The following is a 15859-nucleotide window of genomic DNA, read 5'->3' as shown; positions in this document are numbered from 1 at the left end:
CAACAAAACAAGCGCTCCCCACGCGAAGGTCTGCGCAGCCGCAGTGCATGCCGGGCCAGTCTGCTGTAGAGGTCAGACCAGACTGATCCAGGTGTAAAATGTCGGCGGCAGGTTTCACGTCCTTGGCCCGCTGTGGGGTTCTGGCGTTCCGCTCGCCCGCGGGGTTTGTGGTAAGTTAAGCAAACAAACAGTCTCAGTTTATGCTGTCACTTACCGGCCCTTCGCTTTGTTGGGAGAGACGCCACGTTTATACAGGACTGAACAGGGATCCGTCTATACTCTGGAGTCGGACCGTGATGAGCTTTATGAGCTTTATGAGCTCAGATTATCCTACCTTAAACAGAAACCTCGGTTGAGACATTTCGTTTCATGTGTTTTTTTAGCTTCACTGATCTATTAAGTCATCACAGAGTCCAAAAAGATCAAGTCGGACACTTGTAAACATGGTGGATCTTCGTAGCTAATCCCTGATACAGCAATCAAAACAATAAGACTTTGAGTGATAATGTAGCCTCTTTGTGTCTTTGGATGACACAAAAATGAAGAATTGTTGTGGCTGCTGGATATCTGTGTGGGATAAACGCTCTTTAATCTGAAGTTACAGACAATTAGGCTGCTAATCACCTGTCAAGGTGATAAACATGCATCCTTCTAAGGCCTTTTTTTAAAATCTCATCTTAAAACTAATTATTCATTATTCAATTATGAGTAATTATTCACTAGCTTTTAAGTCGCCAGGATTGTTGTTTTTTATTCATGTGTTTAATGTTTTACCTTGTCTTGTTTTTATTTTTCTTTCACTTGTCCAGCACTTGGCTCTGCTGTTGTTGTTGTTTTTAAAGTGCTTTTTAAACGAACTTGAACTTGATAGATCACAAATTTATCTTAATGGTTCTAAAAATCTGTGTCTTCATCTCTCAGTTATATAGATAGATAGATTTACTATAGTACCCTTGGGTAAATTTGGTTCACAGTGAGTGCCTCCTCATACAATCTAAAACCATACACTCAACAACACAGGATAATATAAAGTGACAACAGCTTTGGCTAAAAGAACAAAGAACAAGAAGGACGGCCCCAAGATAAGAATCTAGATAAGTTAAACCATCAGTAGATAAAAACACTAAAATATTAAAACCAAGCAAAAGGATAAAAAATGTGCCTTTTCATAAAAACAAGATAAAGGAAACAATACAAAACATAAATACAAAGTTATGTTGCAGTTCTCTCACTTATTAATAGCACTAATGGCATATTAATTTGTTTTAAACTGAGCTCATGCGAAAAGCCATTTAATCATGAGACAAGCACACACAGGGTTTACAGTATTGACTTAAGAAGAGTGAAAATGTACTTTGAAAAAGAAATAGTGATATCTTTCTAGAAAAGTAATCACACTGTTCAGATATGAAAAAGAATTTAAATATGTTTGAACAAGTGGTTTTAAAAAGCGAAATGAAACATTAAGATAAATGTGTGTCTTATCTGCCTTTTTAGTCCTGCTTAAATCAGGGATAAAACATTAATGTTTACTGAAGCGTACTCTTAAATTAAATACTCACCTGCTGTACTCTACTGCCCTTACTTTTTAACAACTTGTGCTTTTTATTATTTTACCTCTTTTATTTCATTGTATTTGTTATTTACTGTTTAATTGTGTCTTGCCGCTTTTAATTTTGATCTAAAGCACTTTGAATTACCTTGTGTTGAATTGTGCTACACAAATAAACTTGCCTTGCCTTCTGTGCAGTTTAACGTATGAAATTAATTGCACTGTACAGGACCAAACTTTATTTTTTTTTTCCTCCCATCTGTCCTGTCAGGCCGTCCGATGTGCTCAGACAGCCGCCGCTCCAGCAATTGAGCCCAGAGTAAAGAAGTTCCAGGTGTACAGATGGGATCCCGACACTCCAGGAGACAAACCTCGCATGCAGACCTACGAGATCGACCTCAACACGTAGGTTTTTTTACTTTTCCCCTCAGGATTCAGGAAACCCTGTAGATCAGAGGTCTCGGACTCCAGTCCTCGAGGGCCTGAAATCTTGCATGTTTTAGATGTCTCCCTGCATCAACACACCTGATTCAAATTAATGGTCGTCAACAGCTTGTCATCAAGGTCTGGACAGCTCTGTTGGTGTCACAGCTCCTTTTATCACGGTGTGCTGAAGCAGGGAAACATCTGAAATATGGACGACTGGAGTCCGAGACCCCTGGTGTAGATGCTGCAGTCTGTCAGTCTGTGTTCATTCATTAACTTTGTGAATATGTATGTGAGGTAAAACAATATGGAATCATGAAAGGCCACTGGACCCTTAAAATCAATACACATACATTAAAAGTACATGTAATAACAAATGCAAAATGTCCTGTCCATAATTTTAGTCATATTTAAGATGTCTATCTGTCAGTTGTAATAAATGCTTATAATTATTATTAATTTTTATTCTACTGGACGTGTTTATTTGCACTGGGGGAGGCTTGTTGCTTTGCGCATCATTGAATGGGTTTAGTGATTGAGTACAGCCTGATTTGGGGATTTAACAAGATGCAAATGTCCTGTCCTCCTCCTTTGCCTATTGACTAATCAGCTTGGATAAGACTAATCCTACTTCTGCATGACAATGCACGTGAAATGGCAAAGCACTCAGAAATGCTGTTTAGTACTAACAGCAATAAAGATTTCCAAAGATCAAATAAACACATCAAAGATATACTGATCTAGTGTTTTCTTCTCATAGTTGTGGTCCAATGGTTCTTGATGCTCTCATCAAGATAAAAAATGAGATGGATTCCACTCTGACTTTCCGCCGCTCCTGTAGAGAAGGTTAGTATCATATTAGTTTTATTAATTAAAGTATAGAGGGGATTATTGGGTTCTGTAGTCCAATTTATTGGATTAAAAGGTATTTTTGTCTTCAGATTGTGTTGAAAATTACCTTAAAAGCTATTGTTCGTTAGGTATTTGTGGGTCCTGTGCAATGAACATCAATGGAGGAAACACACTCGCCTGTCTCAACAAGATAGAAACCAACCTGAGCAAGCCAACCAAGATTTACCCGCTACCACACATGTATGTGGTCAAGGACCTGGTACCTGTGAGTAAAAACTCCTGAACTGTGAGTCACATTTGCCATGAACAGTGACATTTGGACATGTATTTTATGGATTATCACAGTAATTTTCCCACATAGTTAAAACACTGTAGGTGTAGGTGTAACGTTTTTTAAAATCATCAACTGTTGAGTTCTTTGGTGATGCAGTAACAGGGTTTCCGCGGGGTTTTAAAAAGTATTAAAAAGTGATAAATGAAAATTGCCAAATTTAAGGCCATTAAAAGTGTTAAATTCACTGTCAGAGGTATTATTTTTTTTTAAATTGGTATTATTTTTTACCTTTCACATTTTAAGCAGTCTATTTTATTGTCATTCACAAAGTGAAATAAATGTGAAACATCTGGTCAACATCAATGAGTCTATAAATCTGCTCTGTATAGTGTTCTATAGTTCAAAATCTGTTGTTAAAATGTTAAAAGGTTCGTGATTAACACTTAATGTTGTGACAGTTTTTAAAAAAAATCTGAAGGTAGTGAAAAAGGTATTAAATTGGTATTAAATTTAACATAAGGATTGCTGTATAAACCCTGAGTAATGTAAATAAATACATCATGTGTGGCTCAGAATTAATTTTTCTTGAGACTGGATATCTAACTACAGTGTTGTGTTTGCAGGACATGAGTAACTTTTATGCCCAGTACAAGTCAATTGAACCATACCTGAAGAAGAAAGACGATTCAAAGGAAGGGAAGGAGCAGTACTTGCAGTCTGTGGAGGACAGACAGAAGCTGGTACACATTCATTCTGTTAAAAACACACACACAGATGGACCAGATTTCCAGTGCTTGGAGTCATTTTTAAATGAACATCCCTTTTTTTGTAATAAATGTTTCTTTTGCCTCCTGTGTAGGACGGGCTGTATGAATGTATACTGTGTGCCTGTTGCAGTACGAGCTGTCCAAGTTACTGGTGGAACGGAGACAAATACCTTGGGCCAGCTGTGCTCATGCAGGTACGTGTCTGCCAGCAACAGAATGTGGCATGTAGAACTTTATGACTGTTTACATTACCAATATATCACGGTGTCTCAGGCGTATCGTTGGATGATCGACTCTCGAGATGAGTTCACAGAGGAGCGTCTGTCCAAGCTGCAGGATCCCTTCTCTCTCTATCGCTGCCACACCATCATGAACTGCACTAAGACCTGCCCCAAGGTAACCGTCGGTGTACGATGACGTGCATGTCAGGCCCACTAATGTCATTTTAATAGAAGTGTGAGGAAAATACAAAGTTAAGATACGTTTGACAAGACTCGACCTATTTAACCACACAAATGATTTTCCTGCTCAAACTCTACATGCACATCTAGTTTCTTCTTTCATTTTTTGTAATCAGTATGGACTTCTTCAGGAACTGTGGTATAGCTGGAGAAGTTAATATAATCATGAATAGAATTAAGTCTGAACATCACCATTTTCTACCTGCAGCGACGTCCAGTTGTCGTTTTATTTTTTTCTGCTTTTTGAGATGCAAAGTAAACGAAAAGTAGTTTGATGAGGTTGAAATCAACTTGTTCAAAGAATATTTTATGTCTTTACTTCAAAGATGTTGGGTTCGCTGTATGTTTTAAGCAATTATGGATTTGTAGATTTTAATAGATTTCAGATATAGATGCCACAGGAGCAGACAGTTTTAATGCTGTTACAGATGGGAGCAGGGGGTCAAAAATAAACTTTTGTTCGGGCTGAAACATCAGCTTATGTACTTGATAGCTTTAACCAAAGTCATGGAGTCAACGGACATCAGAACAAGAATTTTTCCCCATTGTAAACATGTTTAATGTGCTAAATAAAAGGCAGGTAATATTACAAAATGTATGAAACAAATCCAGCTTCACTGGATTTGGTTGGTTCTGAGCAGACCGTACAGTTCAGACCTCCTTCTGTATCAGTAAATGCTGGTAAACCAGTCTCTCTGGAATCCCGGCGTGTCCTTTATATCCGACTGTCTCCAGCTGTTTAACAAGTGATGTGTAATTTGACCATCTCTATTATTCAGGCCTATGGTTATTTTTACATTTTGTTGTGAATTCTTTGTTTTTGTTCTTTCTCACACATTCCTTTCTGGTGTGGTAGATTTGTTCACTGTAACACTATTGAAAATGTTTTGGCAGATGGCTAAAATAAGAGATGTGGTTCTAGGTGGGAAGATATTTCAAACCTGAATTGAACCTGTTCACTTATGACTTAAATGAAATTAGAGTCATAAAACAATGGTTTGTGTATGAAAAAAAATGATACCCTCCTCCTCAACATGAATATAACATTATCCAAGATAACTGTCTTTAGAGGAAATTACAAAGGGATGCAATGAAATGACTTCAGGGAAATCTGAGGTTGCTCTGTAGATCACAGACTTCCAATAAACAAAAATGTTTAATTTTGTTTGAAGTCCAGGGCTTGTGATCTTCTCACTCACTATTTAAAATGGATTACCTGTGTTCCTCCTGGCAGGGCCTGAACCCAGGAAAAGCAATAGCTGAGATCAAGAAGATGATGGCCACCTACAAGGAGAAGAAGGCAGCAGCCGTCTGAAACATCCCTATCCTCTTGTACAGTGACATGATTAAATTATATATTGATTGAAGAAAAGGAAAATGCTTATTGTGGAGCAGCAGTCGTCTCCAACGCCGCACAGTTCTAACAGCAGTCGTGTGTGTGTGTGTGTGTGTGTGTGTGTGTGTGTGTGTGTGTGTGTGTGTGTGTGTGTGTGTGTGTGTGTGTGTGTGTGTGTGTGTGTGTGTGTGTGTGTGTGTGTGTGTGTGTGTGTGTGTGTGTGTGTGTGTGTGTGTGTGTGTGTGTGTGTGTGTGTGTGTGTGTGTGTGTGTGTGTGTGTGTGTGTGTGTGTGTGTGTGTGTGTGTGTCATGTGTACCAAAACAGATTTTTATCTCCAATTCTATAGTTTGGGTGACTATAAACTTCAGTCTTTTGCTTCTCGTTAAAGTTGATTTTATGCGCATTTTTCCTTGTGCTTCAATGTTTAAATAAACGTACAAGCTTCCTGCCTCTCAGTTTAGTATCTGGCTCAAATACAAACTGTGTACATCTTCCCTTAGATTCCGCAAACCAAGAGCAGTACTTGTTTTTGATGAAGAATAAATATTTGAAATCGCTGCTGCTGCTGCCTTTTTCTTTTTCAACCTCTACTAAACCGTCATGGTCAGTTTGTGTCCACTAGATGGCGCTATTGTTCAGAGGTTTTGTTGTAAATGAGTTCAACTTACCGGGTTTGCTATAACACTTTATAAAATAAATGAATGCCAATGGGTTTTCATCGTGGCTACGCAAAGTTCTTTTCTTTGTTTTTTTTTTTTACATCTCACGGAAAACCCTGTAGATAAATTGTAAATACAGAATTGATTACTAAAATATGTTGCCCAATAATCAACAACTGCAATAATTTAAGGAAATGAAGTATCAGATTTTTTCACTTGGTTTATATCCTGTAGGCCTATATATTGAAAGATGCAGGTTTTCATCAGAATCCTAAACCGAGTAAAGGTTTTGATTCTCGCAACAATTCCCTCTGCAGAAGTAAACACATGCTTAGTTGGGACACACCTTTGGGCAGGTAATTTCAGGGAAATGTTCCCTAAAAGCTCCTGGCGGTAGCAGTCACAAATAAAATCTTAAAGTCTGAAGATGTTGAGTTCATTTTGGTTTTTCTTATCCATAAATCAGGGAATGTTCCCTTTATTTTGTAAAATAAAGACGACCTGTCAGGGAATGCTACAATAATGTTTACTGAAGGTTATTTTAATGGACATCAGTGATCTCTAAGGAAAATGGATGAATTTAACTAGGAGCAAACTGAGAGGGGATGTCCCACAGAGCATTACTGCATGCATCGGGAACATTTTTTTTATTGAATTGAATTTGAATTGAATTGAAATATTTATTTCTAGCATACAGAAAAAAACAAAACAACAATTTCACAAAAACAAAAAAGAATACAAATGGACGGTCATTAAACTAAATCAAAGGGAAATAAACATTCATGCCCGAAAAGGAGTAGGAGGAAGTAAAAAAACGTATTGGGTCCTACCGTTATTAATAATACATCCATGGTCCTACCCCTTGTTTCTACTTCAATTTTGCTTGAAAATAACAATAAGAATAATAACAGCAAGCTTTACTTTATCAAAATAATTGTACCTGTTATTACCAGAGCAATTATATATATATATATATATATATATATATATATATATATATATATATATATATATATATATATATATATATATATATATATATGTGTGTGTGTATACACACACATCTTATCATAAACAATATAATTATTATATATACCATTTCATATAGGTACATTATGCTGAATCCCCACACAATCACTACTTCGTGTCTCCTCTTCCCTGAAAATCATTTCTTTGTATTTGCTTTTGAATCTGTAGATGGTTGGACATTGTTTCAGCTCCTTACTCAGACTGTTTTTAGTAGATATGTTTTAAATTAATACTAAATATAGCAGCATTATAAAACTAAAGCCCACCATTAAGTTAAATTGCGTCAAGGAGTATTCTTTAAAGCTCTTCTTTACTAGTTTAAAGTTTTAAGGTTGATTTATGGTTCCGCGTTACACCAATGCAGAGTTGCGCGTCGCCGCGTAAATACGCCGTAGCCTACGCCGTACCCTACGCCGTACCCTACGGGTAGGCTCTGCGTGGTTTACCGGGGCCGGACGGGGAGGGACTCCAGATGCGGGCTGGGCAGTGTGCAGCTGCAGGATCTCCGTGCAGGATCTCTCTCTGCGCTCACAGGACCCATCACAGCCGGTGGAGGTCGGAGCTCATTCAATCAATTCAAAAGGTGGGTTTGAGCTCCGGTGGCAGGGCCCACGACTGCGTTTCAACGTCTTATTGTCTGTTTTTTTTCCAGGTTTTGCATGCATGTGGGTCAATAAGTAGATTTGCATTTTAGTTGAGAATATGGCTGTTAGAAAAATACAAAAAATAATCAAAAAAAAAGTAATGACATCTGCACCTACCATCTTTATTGTATAGTGCAGCCCGTCCTTTGAGCACATTGAAACCATCAGGGTGCTTTTCAGTGTAACTCGTGTAGACGGATTAAAGGGGGGTATTTTGTGTGTTACTGTACATGTTAATGGCTGTTTGGTGTTGACATGTGGGGCTGTGTTTTCACTGGAGAGAAGGAGGAGGAGGAGGGACTTCACGGCACAAGCTCTGGAGAGAGAAATAACCTGAAAAAAGTCAGCTGCTTCCAGAGAGAGGAGAGAGGTCCATGAGTTCTTCCCTTGTTTAGATTTTCTTTCTTTCTTTTTTTTTTTCTTCTTTTGTTTCTAGGTCTTTACTCCATAAACACAAATGGATAACAGCAGAGCATCTCCTGTTGCTGTCCTTTCATATGTGTGTGTGTGTGTGTGTGTGTGTGTGTGTGTGTGTGTGTGTGTGTGTGTGTGTGTGTGTGTGTGTGTGTGTGTGTGTGTGTGTGTGTGTGTGTGTGTAGGAGGGGGGAGATGGGGTCTCTGTAACTGGAAAGAGAAGGACTCAGTGGGAAAGGGAAAGGGGGGGCTAATCGTTCCCAGATGTGTGCTGTGAAAGCATATGGTTTACGATAGCCGTCATGATGCACTAGAAGAAAAGTCTGTGTGTGGTTGTGTGTGTGTGTGTGTGTGTGTGTGTGTGTGTGTGTGTGTGTGTGTGTGTGTGTGTGTGTGTGTGTGTGTGTGTGTGTGTGTGTGTGTGTGTGTGTGTGTGTGTGTGTGTGTGTGTGTGTGTGTGTGTGGTTGCTGTGCTCATACACAAATACAGAGTTATTGATATACATACAGAATCTATGCAAACAGTGTTTCAGTTACACAAAGTTGTGTAGGTTGTGTAAAAAGTGTGTGTGTGTGTGTGTGTGTGTGTGTGTGTGTGTGTGTGTGTGTGTGTGTGTGTGTGTGACAGACAGAGAGAGAGAGAGAGAGGTGCAGCTCTACAGTGGAGGAGGAGAGTTCATTCTTTCCACAAAGTACTTTCGTTAGTTTTCGAGGAAGTCGGAGGAACAGGGTTTAATGTATGTAACAGTGACATTCAAAAAAAAGTCCAGTTCAAGCCTCTGTGCTGTTCCGCAGATGTCAGAGTTCATGTATTTCTGTCCACATGTCACTTTTGCTGAAGTTAAGAGGCTTTAGTTTATTGAGGTGCAGAAGAAAGAAGAGGGGGAAGGGTCGGAGGAAATGACCAGTGAGGGTGACAGAAGGGAAATGAAAGATGTGGAGACAGACAGAGGTAGGGAGGAATAAGAAAAGGAAGAAAAAAAAAACCCCACTGAGAGGGGAGGGTGGGCGGACTAACAGGGTCTCCTTTCGTGGAATGCAGCCTTGACAGCGTCTGCTGCAGCGGGGAAAAAGCAGGAGAGCGGGGAGATTGTTCCTAGGAAGACAGCCATGCCACATTCTTGCTGTCCGAGCTTTCTCCCCCTCTCCTGCCTGCCATGGCTGCTGGAGGCCAGTGGAGGGTGGATGACGGGTGAAGGAGGGCACAGAGAGGGGGAGGTGGGGGGTTGGAAAGGTAACAGAGGGCGGTGGGTGTGGGGGTGAGGGGGGGTTGTTCTTTTCAGGAAAACCAGAAGAGCACCAGTCACTATGAACTATTTCTCTTCTCTCATGTTGCTTTGTTCTTCCAGTGTTAAAGTCAGTCTACCTCCCAGAGCGACCATGAGAGTCCTCCTCCTAATCTGCATGCCAGGTAACTTCACCATACGCCTCTCTAAAGCCCACCAAAAAAAAAGCAGGTCTGAAGATGTGTATCAAAACTGCATATTCTAGCCTTAAATCCAGTGATGGACAGTAACGGAGTAAATTTACTTGAGTACTGTACTTAAGTACATATCCAGAGGATTTGTACTTTACTTGAGTATTAGATTTCTTTGGTACTTATTACTCTTACTTGAATACATTTCCAAGACAAATATTTTTACTTTTACTCGAGTAAATTTCTAGGAAGGCTGAAAAGTACTTGTTACTTTCAGGTCTGCTCTTTTTTCTTCTTCCCTAAAATCCTATTGGACATGAGCTGTTTTTGTCAAAGGAGGAGACCTATCACAGTGCACGCTCTCCACTGGGATGTACGTAAAGCGGAAATACGTCAAGCCTCCTCAAAACGATACCTCCAAAGTAGCCTGCGTTTGTCAAGACAGAGCCGCAACAAGTCAAGACAGAGCTGCAACAATGGCTACGCCTGCGTCAGGAGAAGAAAGACAATCCGCTGAGTCGTCTGAGTCTGATAATGAGCCGGACTCGGAGCAGGGACTTTCACAAAATCCTTGGCCGTATCTTAACTCAATGTTTGAGTTCGACCGAGTAAAAAACGAGGGCACATACAAACCACAGACATTTATTTTCAAGTGTTTATTGTGTCTGCCGAAGCAGAACTACCTCTCTGCTTTGAAATTTACTCTTACTCTTACTCTTACTTTTACTTAAAGTAAATTTAAAAGCATTTACTTTTGGATACTTAAGTACCTTTAAAAGCAAGTACTTTTCTACTCTTACTCGAGAAATATTTTGACTGAGCTACTTTTACTTGTAACGGAGTCAATTTTGACCAGAAGTATTTGTACTCTTACTCAAGTACTGGGGTCGAGTACTCTGTCCACCTCTGCTTAAATCAGACAGATAACTGTATGTAGTTCCACCATGAGCTGGACGATTTCACTGAGTTTACATTTTAGAAGTGACCCGTCATATTTGGTCAGGAACCACAGTGCTGTGTAGGTTTACAGGGAGTCGTGTAGCAACCGTTTCTAAGCCGGGGGTTCGTTATCAGGTCTCTGGGGATCCAGCAGTAGCAGAAAAAGCTGGTATCAGAATAAAGTCTTTACCACAATTTCCAGCTATTACCTTCAACTCATGTCCATAGCGAATGCCCCATTTTTTAACAGATATATTGAACCTCTGATTTGCATCTCATTTATCACCTTTTACCATCTCTGAACTTTGCAAACTTCGGTAGAAAACTGCCAATTACAGTTAAAAACAGAAACAAAAGAAAAAAAGAGAGAAAAGTTTGTAAACTCTGAATCATATTTATTTATTTTGTGTTCAGGAGTTTCAGAAGTATTCCTGAGCTCATTTGCATGAAAAAAAGTTGTGTATGTGTTGATTTGAAGATTGCAGCCTTTCAGCGCTGGTTCTTGGGTTTGTTCAATTCTAAGCTGAAGAAGCTTTTCCTTAAATTGTTGAAGTGTTTTCTCGACACAGAACAATGACCTCTGTCCCCATCTCCCCGTCTGACAGACTCAGGCTCCCTGAGATGATCAAATTATGCCCGCTCATGTTACAGACCTGTTAACAATTTACCAATTATTTTCCATTTAAAATGGGAAAAACTTTTGCTTCCAACTAATGGCTTTAGAGCCGGCACTTTATATGTACATCATTCTGCATATGTTCCTTTCTAAAAGAGTTTGCAAAGCCAGAAACTGAAGGAAATCTAAACTGAACATTGAAAGCCATATCAAACAATAACTTAGAGATTCTTTATTCTTAACATGTAACAAATAGCACAGGAACAATAATTGACTTCCCAATGCTGCATTTCTCTTATCAGTTTGTCTTTGTGACTTTATTGTCTTAAATGTCAACAGTTGTGCTGCTCGCCCAGGGCCAGTACCAGGAACAGTTTCCCTTCCTGGGTGAGTTCATTGAGAGAGTATTAGCCTCAGTGTTGGAGCAGCCAGCTGTCCACATCTGTTCCTGATCCCTCGCTGTCCTCCCATGCGTCACCTACCCTCGAGGAGTTCTCTCCTTTTGCCATTGTTGTTTACCACCTGCTTAGCAACTGTTTTACAATGCAAATAACCCTCTGACCACTCTTTATCTTAATAAACGTAAACGTCTTGCACATGAAGTCATAGATTACAGCGTCGCAAGCTGCTTATTTACTTCATTCTGGCATGCAAGTGCTTCATTGTTCCTGCTGCTGTGATTTCCCACCTGTTTAGCGGAGGACTACGGGGTGGAGTACATCCTAGAGTCTGAAAATCCTGAACCTCTTCCTGAAACATACCAGCAGCAGGTTCAAACCGATCCCGCCGTGCTTCCACAAAGACTGGGTACGTCTGCTGAACCCTCGTCCGGTCAGGGTCGTGCATTTATTTACACTGCATATACAAATGTGTAAATGTGAAAGTGATCAGATCATCAGGTGTGAATCAAGTGTGAATCTGTTTTCCATTTGGATGTTAGATTCCAATTTGGAGACGGAGCCCACAGAACCAGGCCCACTCGGTAAGCAAGCAGTGAAGGATATGAGAACGATGGTGGGGTCTTGGTGTATGCGTGGCAGGAGAACTGACTTTGTTGTTTGACTGATTCCCAGACTGCAGAGAGGAGCAGTATCCCTGCACCAGACTCTACTCAGTCCACAAGCCATGCAAGCAGTGTCTCAACAGCCTCTGCTTCTACAGGTACTGCATGTGGGGGAGAAAATCACTTTTAGATAAGTGAGAAAAGAAGCAGTGTCATTACTTTTAATTACTTTTGCTGCATTTGCATCAGTCAAAGCCCCTTTGAAGCTTATCAGACAAACAAAGAAACACACTGAGAAAAAACTCACATGGCTCCATTTCCTCCTCATTATTGATCATGATTATATATATATAAACATGTAACACATGTAGAAAATGTAAGAAAAGGCAGAAAAGTGAATTGTTTTTTAGATATTTCCTTGTTCCAACTCACCTGACTCAAATAAATGGGCCTTTAAGAGACTTATGCAGACTTTGGCCTAATGTGTACCACATTTTGGTATAATAATTATCAAAATGTAGTTATTTTACCAAAGGTTATCTGTGTAGTATGTAATTTTGATGCTGCATACTAGACAAAAAAAACTCCCAAAAACCCCAGCTCAGGTTAAAAAAATAGTCTTTGACTAGACTACCAATAGTTGTACATCTTTGGGTTGAAACACACACACACACACACACACACACACACACACACACACACACACACACACACACACACACACACACACACACACACACACACACACACACACACACACACACACACACACACACACACACACACACAACTTCATCTTTAAGCTCTGTATGTTTTTTCTTCCAGTTTGAGACGAGTGTATGTCATCAACAAGGAGATCTGCATGCGCACTGTGTGTGCTCATGAAGAGCTGCTGCGAGGTGGGCTCAGCACACTCTGTCCATCTGCTTTGAGTCTGATTGATAATCAGAGGTTCCCATGGTGATGAGTTCCCAGTTTCAGTTTTGATCGGCTGATTAGCTGTTAATGGTTTCTATGGTAACATACCAAGTAACGGTCTATTTACACCAAAACTTTGTCTCAAATGTTAAAGAGGCTCAAACGTTCCTTGTTTTAAACAAGGTAGAATTATAAATAAAGCGCTAAAACAGGTAGGAAAAGTTATTTAAATCTGAATTTGCTTTCAGGTACCTTAATATGAGACAATGAGGCCCCCATACCCCTGAATAAGTACTAGATTTTTATTTCTTTGTGGTAATGATGATGAGAGTAGTTAAAATGGTGAGAAATCAGACACAACTGCTGTCACATGTTCATTTTATGATCATGTTTACAGGGGTCTTATGAACCTTGTTCCTCATGTTCCATGTTCGCACTTTATCCCAAACGTGGTCAAAACCAAAATGAGGGTTCATACCGAGAGATGAATGTACACAGAAATACACTCATTCCCACACACATAGACATGCCTCACATTCCTCTCCCTCCTCTTCAAAGGCGACAAACATGATTTGTAGGGGTTTTGGTCCCCCGTTTCTAAATTACAACACAGAGTTTCAATTTCCCTCATTTAAAATGCTGAGTCACAAGTAAATGTGGGCAGTGGTGGTTAACGCGGTTGCCTCACAGTCAGAAGCCTCTTGCTCCAAATCCCAGCTGGAGCTTTTTCTGTGGGGAGTCTCCCTGTGCTCGGGCTAGTTTTTGTCATTTATCAACGATATATAGCGATGGGGTGGATCTTACACAGTACAATGGAAATGTTGGAGCTTCAGGAAAGTGGACTTAAAGGTGGCTGCGTGGCATTTCATACAAGGACTCCTGTGAAATGATCAGTTATGGTCTGCTGCGTTGAAAAAAAAGGAAACTAAACTGTTACCCCAACTTTAACACGCAAGAAGGCAGGATGTTATCTGCCAAAGAAGAAAGTGAACAATTGTTACAGCTGCAGAGGCGTCAAGTAACGAAGTACAAATACTTTGTTACCTTACTTAAGTAGAAATTTTGGTTATCTATAATTCACGGGAGTAATTATTTTTCAGACGACTTTTTACGTTTACTCCTTACATTTTCACGCAATTATCTGTACTTTTTACTCCTTACATTTTAAAAACAGCCTCGTTACTCTATTTCATTCCGGCCTTTAAAAAAAAACTATCCAGTTAAATTGCTCCATCCGGATAGAGTGAATTTGGTTGTGGTTGTTTCAGATGTTCTTGTCCAGTTTTGTTCTTACATCCGTTCCCTCAGATTCCTGCAACTAAACTTTGATGTACATTCCAATAAAGGTTAGGATAAATGATAACATGCCTCTGAAGTTTGACTTTTTGCACCATTACAATACTTATAGGCAACTAGTCATCATATCTCCTGCTCTCTGAAACACATGTTAATGCTCAATAGTACACATATATGGTTCTTTAATATATTTGCATTATACTAAGATTCATTCATTTTCAATGGCTTTTGTCCTTAATGGCTTTTTTTCCCTCTTACATTACTTTTACTTTTATACTTTAAGTAGTTTTGAAACCAGTACTTTTATACTTTTACTTGAGTAAAAAACTTGAGTTGATACTTCAACTTCTACAGGAGTATTTTTAAACTCTAGTATCTATACTTCTACCTGAGTAATGAATGTGAATACTTTTGACACCTATACAGCTGTATATTTAAAGTGAAATACTGTCACAGTGAACACTGACCTGTGTATGTGTGTGTGTGTGTGTGTGTGTGTGTTTAGCGGACATGTGTCGTGACCAGTTCTCCCGCTGTGGCGTGATGGCGCTGAGCGGCCAGTGTGCATCAGTAGGAGGAAGCTGCGGGAAGAGCTGTGGAGGCTGCTGATGATCAGGAACACTACCTGCCCAGATACTGCCGCTCCTCTCCCCTTCCTCTCCATCTTCTGTCCCCCACGTTTCTCCTAGCTTTGCCTCCTGACTCCTCCGTATGACTTGTTACTCTTGTGCGAAGAAGCACTTTGAATACTTTTGTTGTTTCTACTTTATCTACATTGTGCTACATGTACATCTGCCCAGTAGAACCTGCGTCTACGGATAAATATCAATAACACTGATGCTCGTATAAGTCACTGGTGCTATAAAAACTTTTAGAGGTGCACATTACAACAAACCCTTATTTTCTATTTTTGTTTTTGCATATTGTACCATAATCATCTCATACCTTGAGTTTGTTGATATGTTACTGTACTTTTGTTGAAAAGCAGTCATTGTCATGATGATCAGCCCATCAGACAAAACGAATCAATATCCAGCCATCAAGTGTCTCTGTGTTTAAGATCGTGAGATATGTGAAGAAGCAGGCGAGTGACCTCAATTTCTGTCCTGGTGCTACACAGCAGGGTCCACTAATGCTTCAAAAAAGGCATCCGAAGTATGGCCTCTGTACTACTGCTTTGTAAAACTGTCACTATAAAGACTGAGAAAAAAAATAAACTTTTTACTACCAAACGTCACTGGGAGTTTGAGTCAAA

General features: G+C 39.7%; 2 protein-coding genes across 2 annotated transcripts; both read left to right on the top strand.

Moving 5' to 3' along the window:
• Positions 1–31: 31 nt before the first annotated feature.
• sdhb (succinate dehydrogenase complex, subunit B, iron sulfur (Ip)) lies at positions 32–6227 on the top strand. The gene is made up of 8 exons (XM_061727056.1): positions 32–170; positions 1824–1957; positions 2739–2824; positions 2959–3095; positions 3728–3844; positions 3964–4065; positions 4145–4267; positions 5567–6227. Exons 1-8 carry the CDS (start codon positions 99–101, stop codon positions 5645–5647), a joined length of 852 nt encoding a protein of 283 aa, XP_061583040.1. The 5' UTR covers positions 32–98; the 3' UTR covers positions 5648–6227.
• A 1599-nt stretch (positions 6228–7826) lies between these two features.
• Positions 7827–15841, top strand: mfap2 (microfibril associated protein 2). Its single transcript, XM_061727054.1, has 8 exons — positions 7827–7940; positions 9765–9826; positions 11727–11774; positions 12084–12194; positions 12328–12369; positions 12461–12548; positions 13216–13289; positions 15110–15841. The coding sequence occupies exons 2-8, from the start codon at positions 9796–9798 to the stop codon at positions 15211–15213; spliced, it is 498 nt and encodes a 165-aa protein (XP_061583038.1). The 5' UTR covers positions 7827–7940; positions 9765–9795; the 3' UTR covers positions 15214–15841.
• Positions 15842–15859: the final 18 nt, after the last annotated feature.

This window comes from Cololabis saira, chromosome 8 (assembly GCF_033807715.1).
Source record: "Cololabis saira isolate AMF1-May2022 chromosome 8, fColSai1.1, whole genome shotgun sequence".
In the NCBI taxonomy this organism is placed as follows: domain Eukaryota; kingdom Metazoa; phylum Chordata; class Actinopteri; order Beloniformes; family Belonidae; genus Cololabis; species Cololabis saira.
Note: the sequence above shows the minus strand (reverse complement) of the source record. Positions and strands in the feature narration are given on the sequence as shown.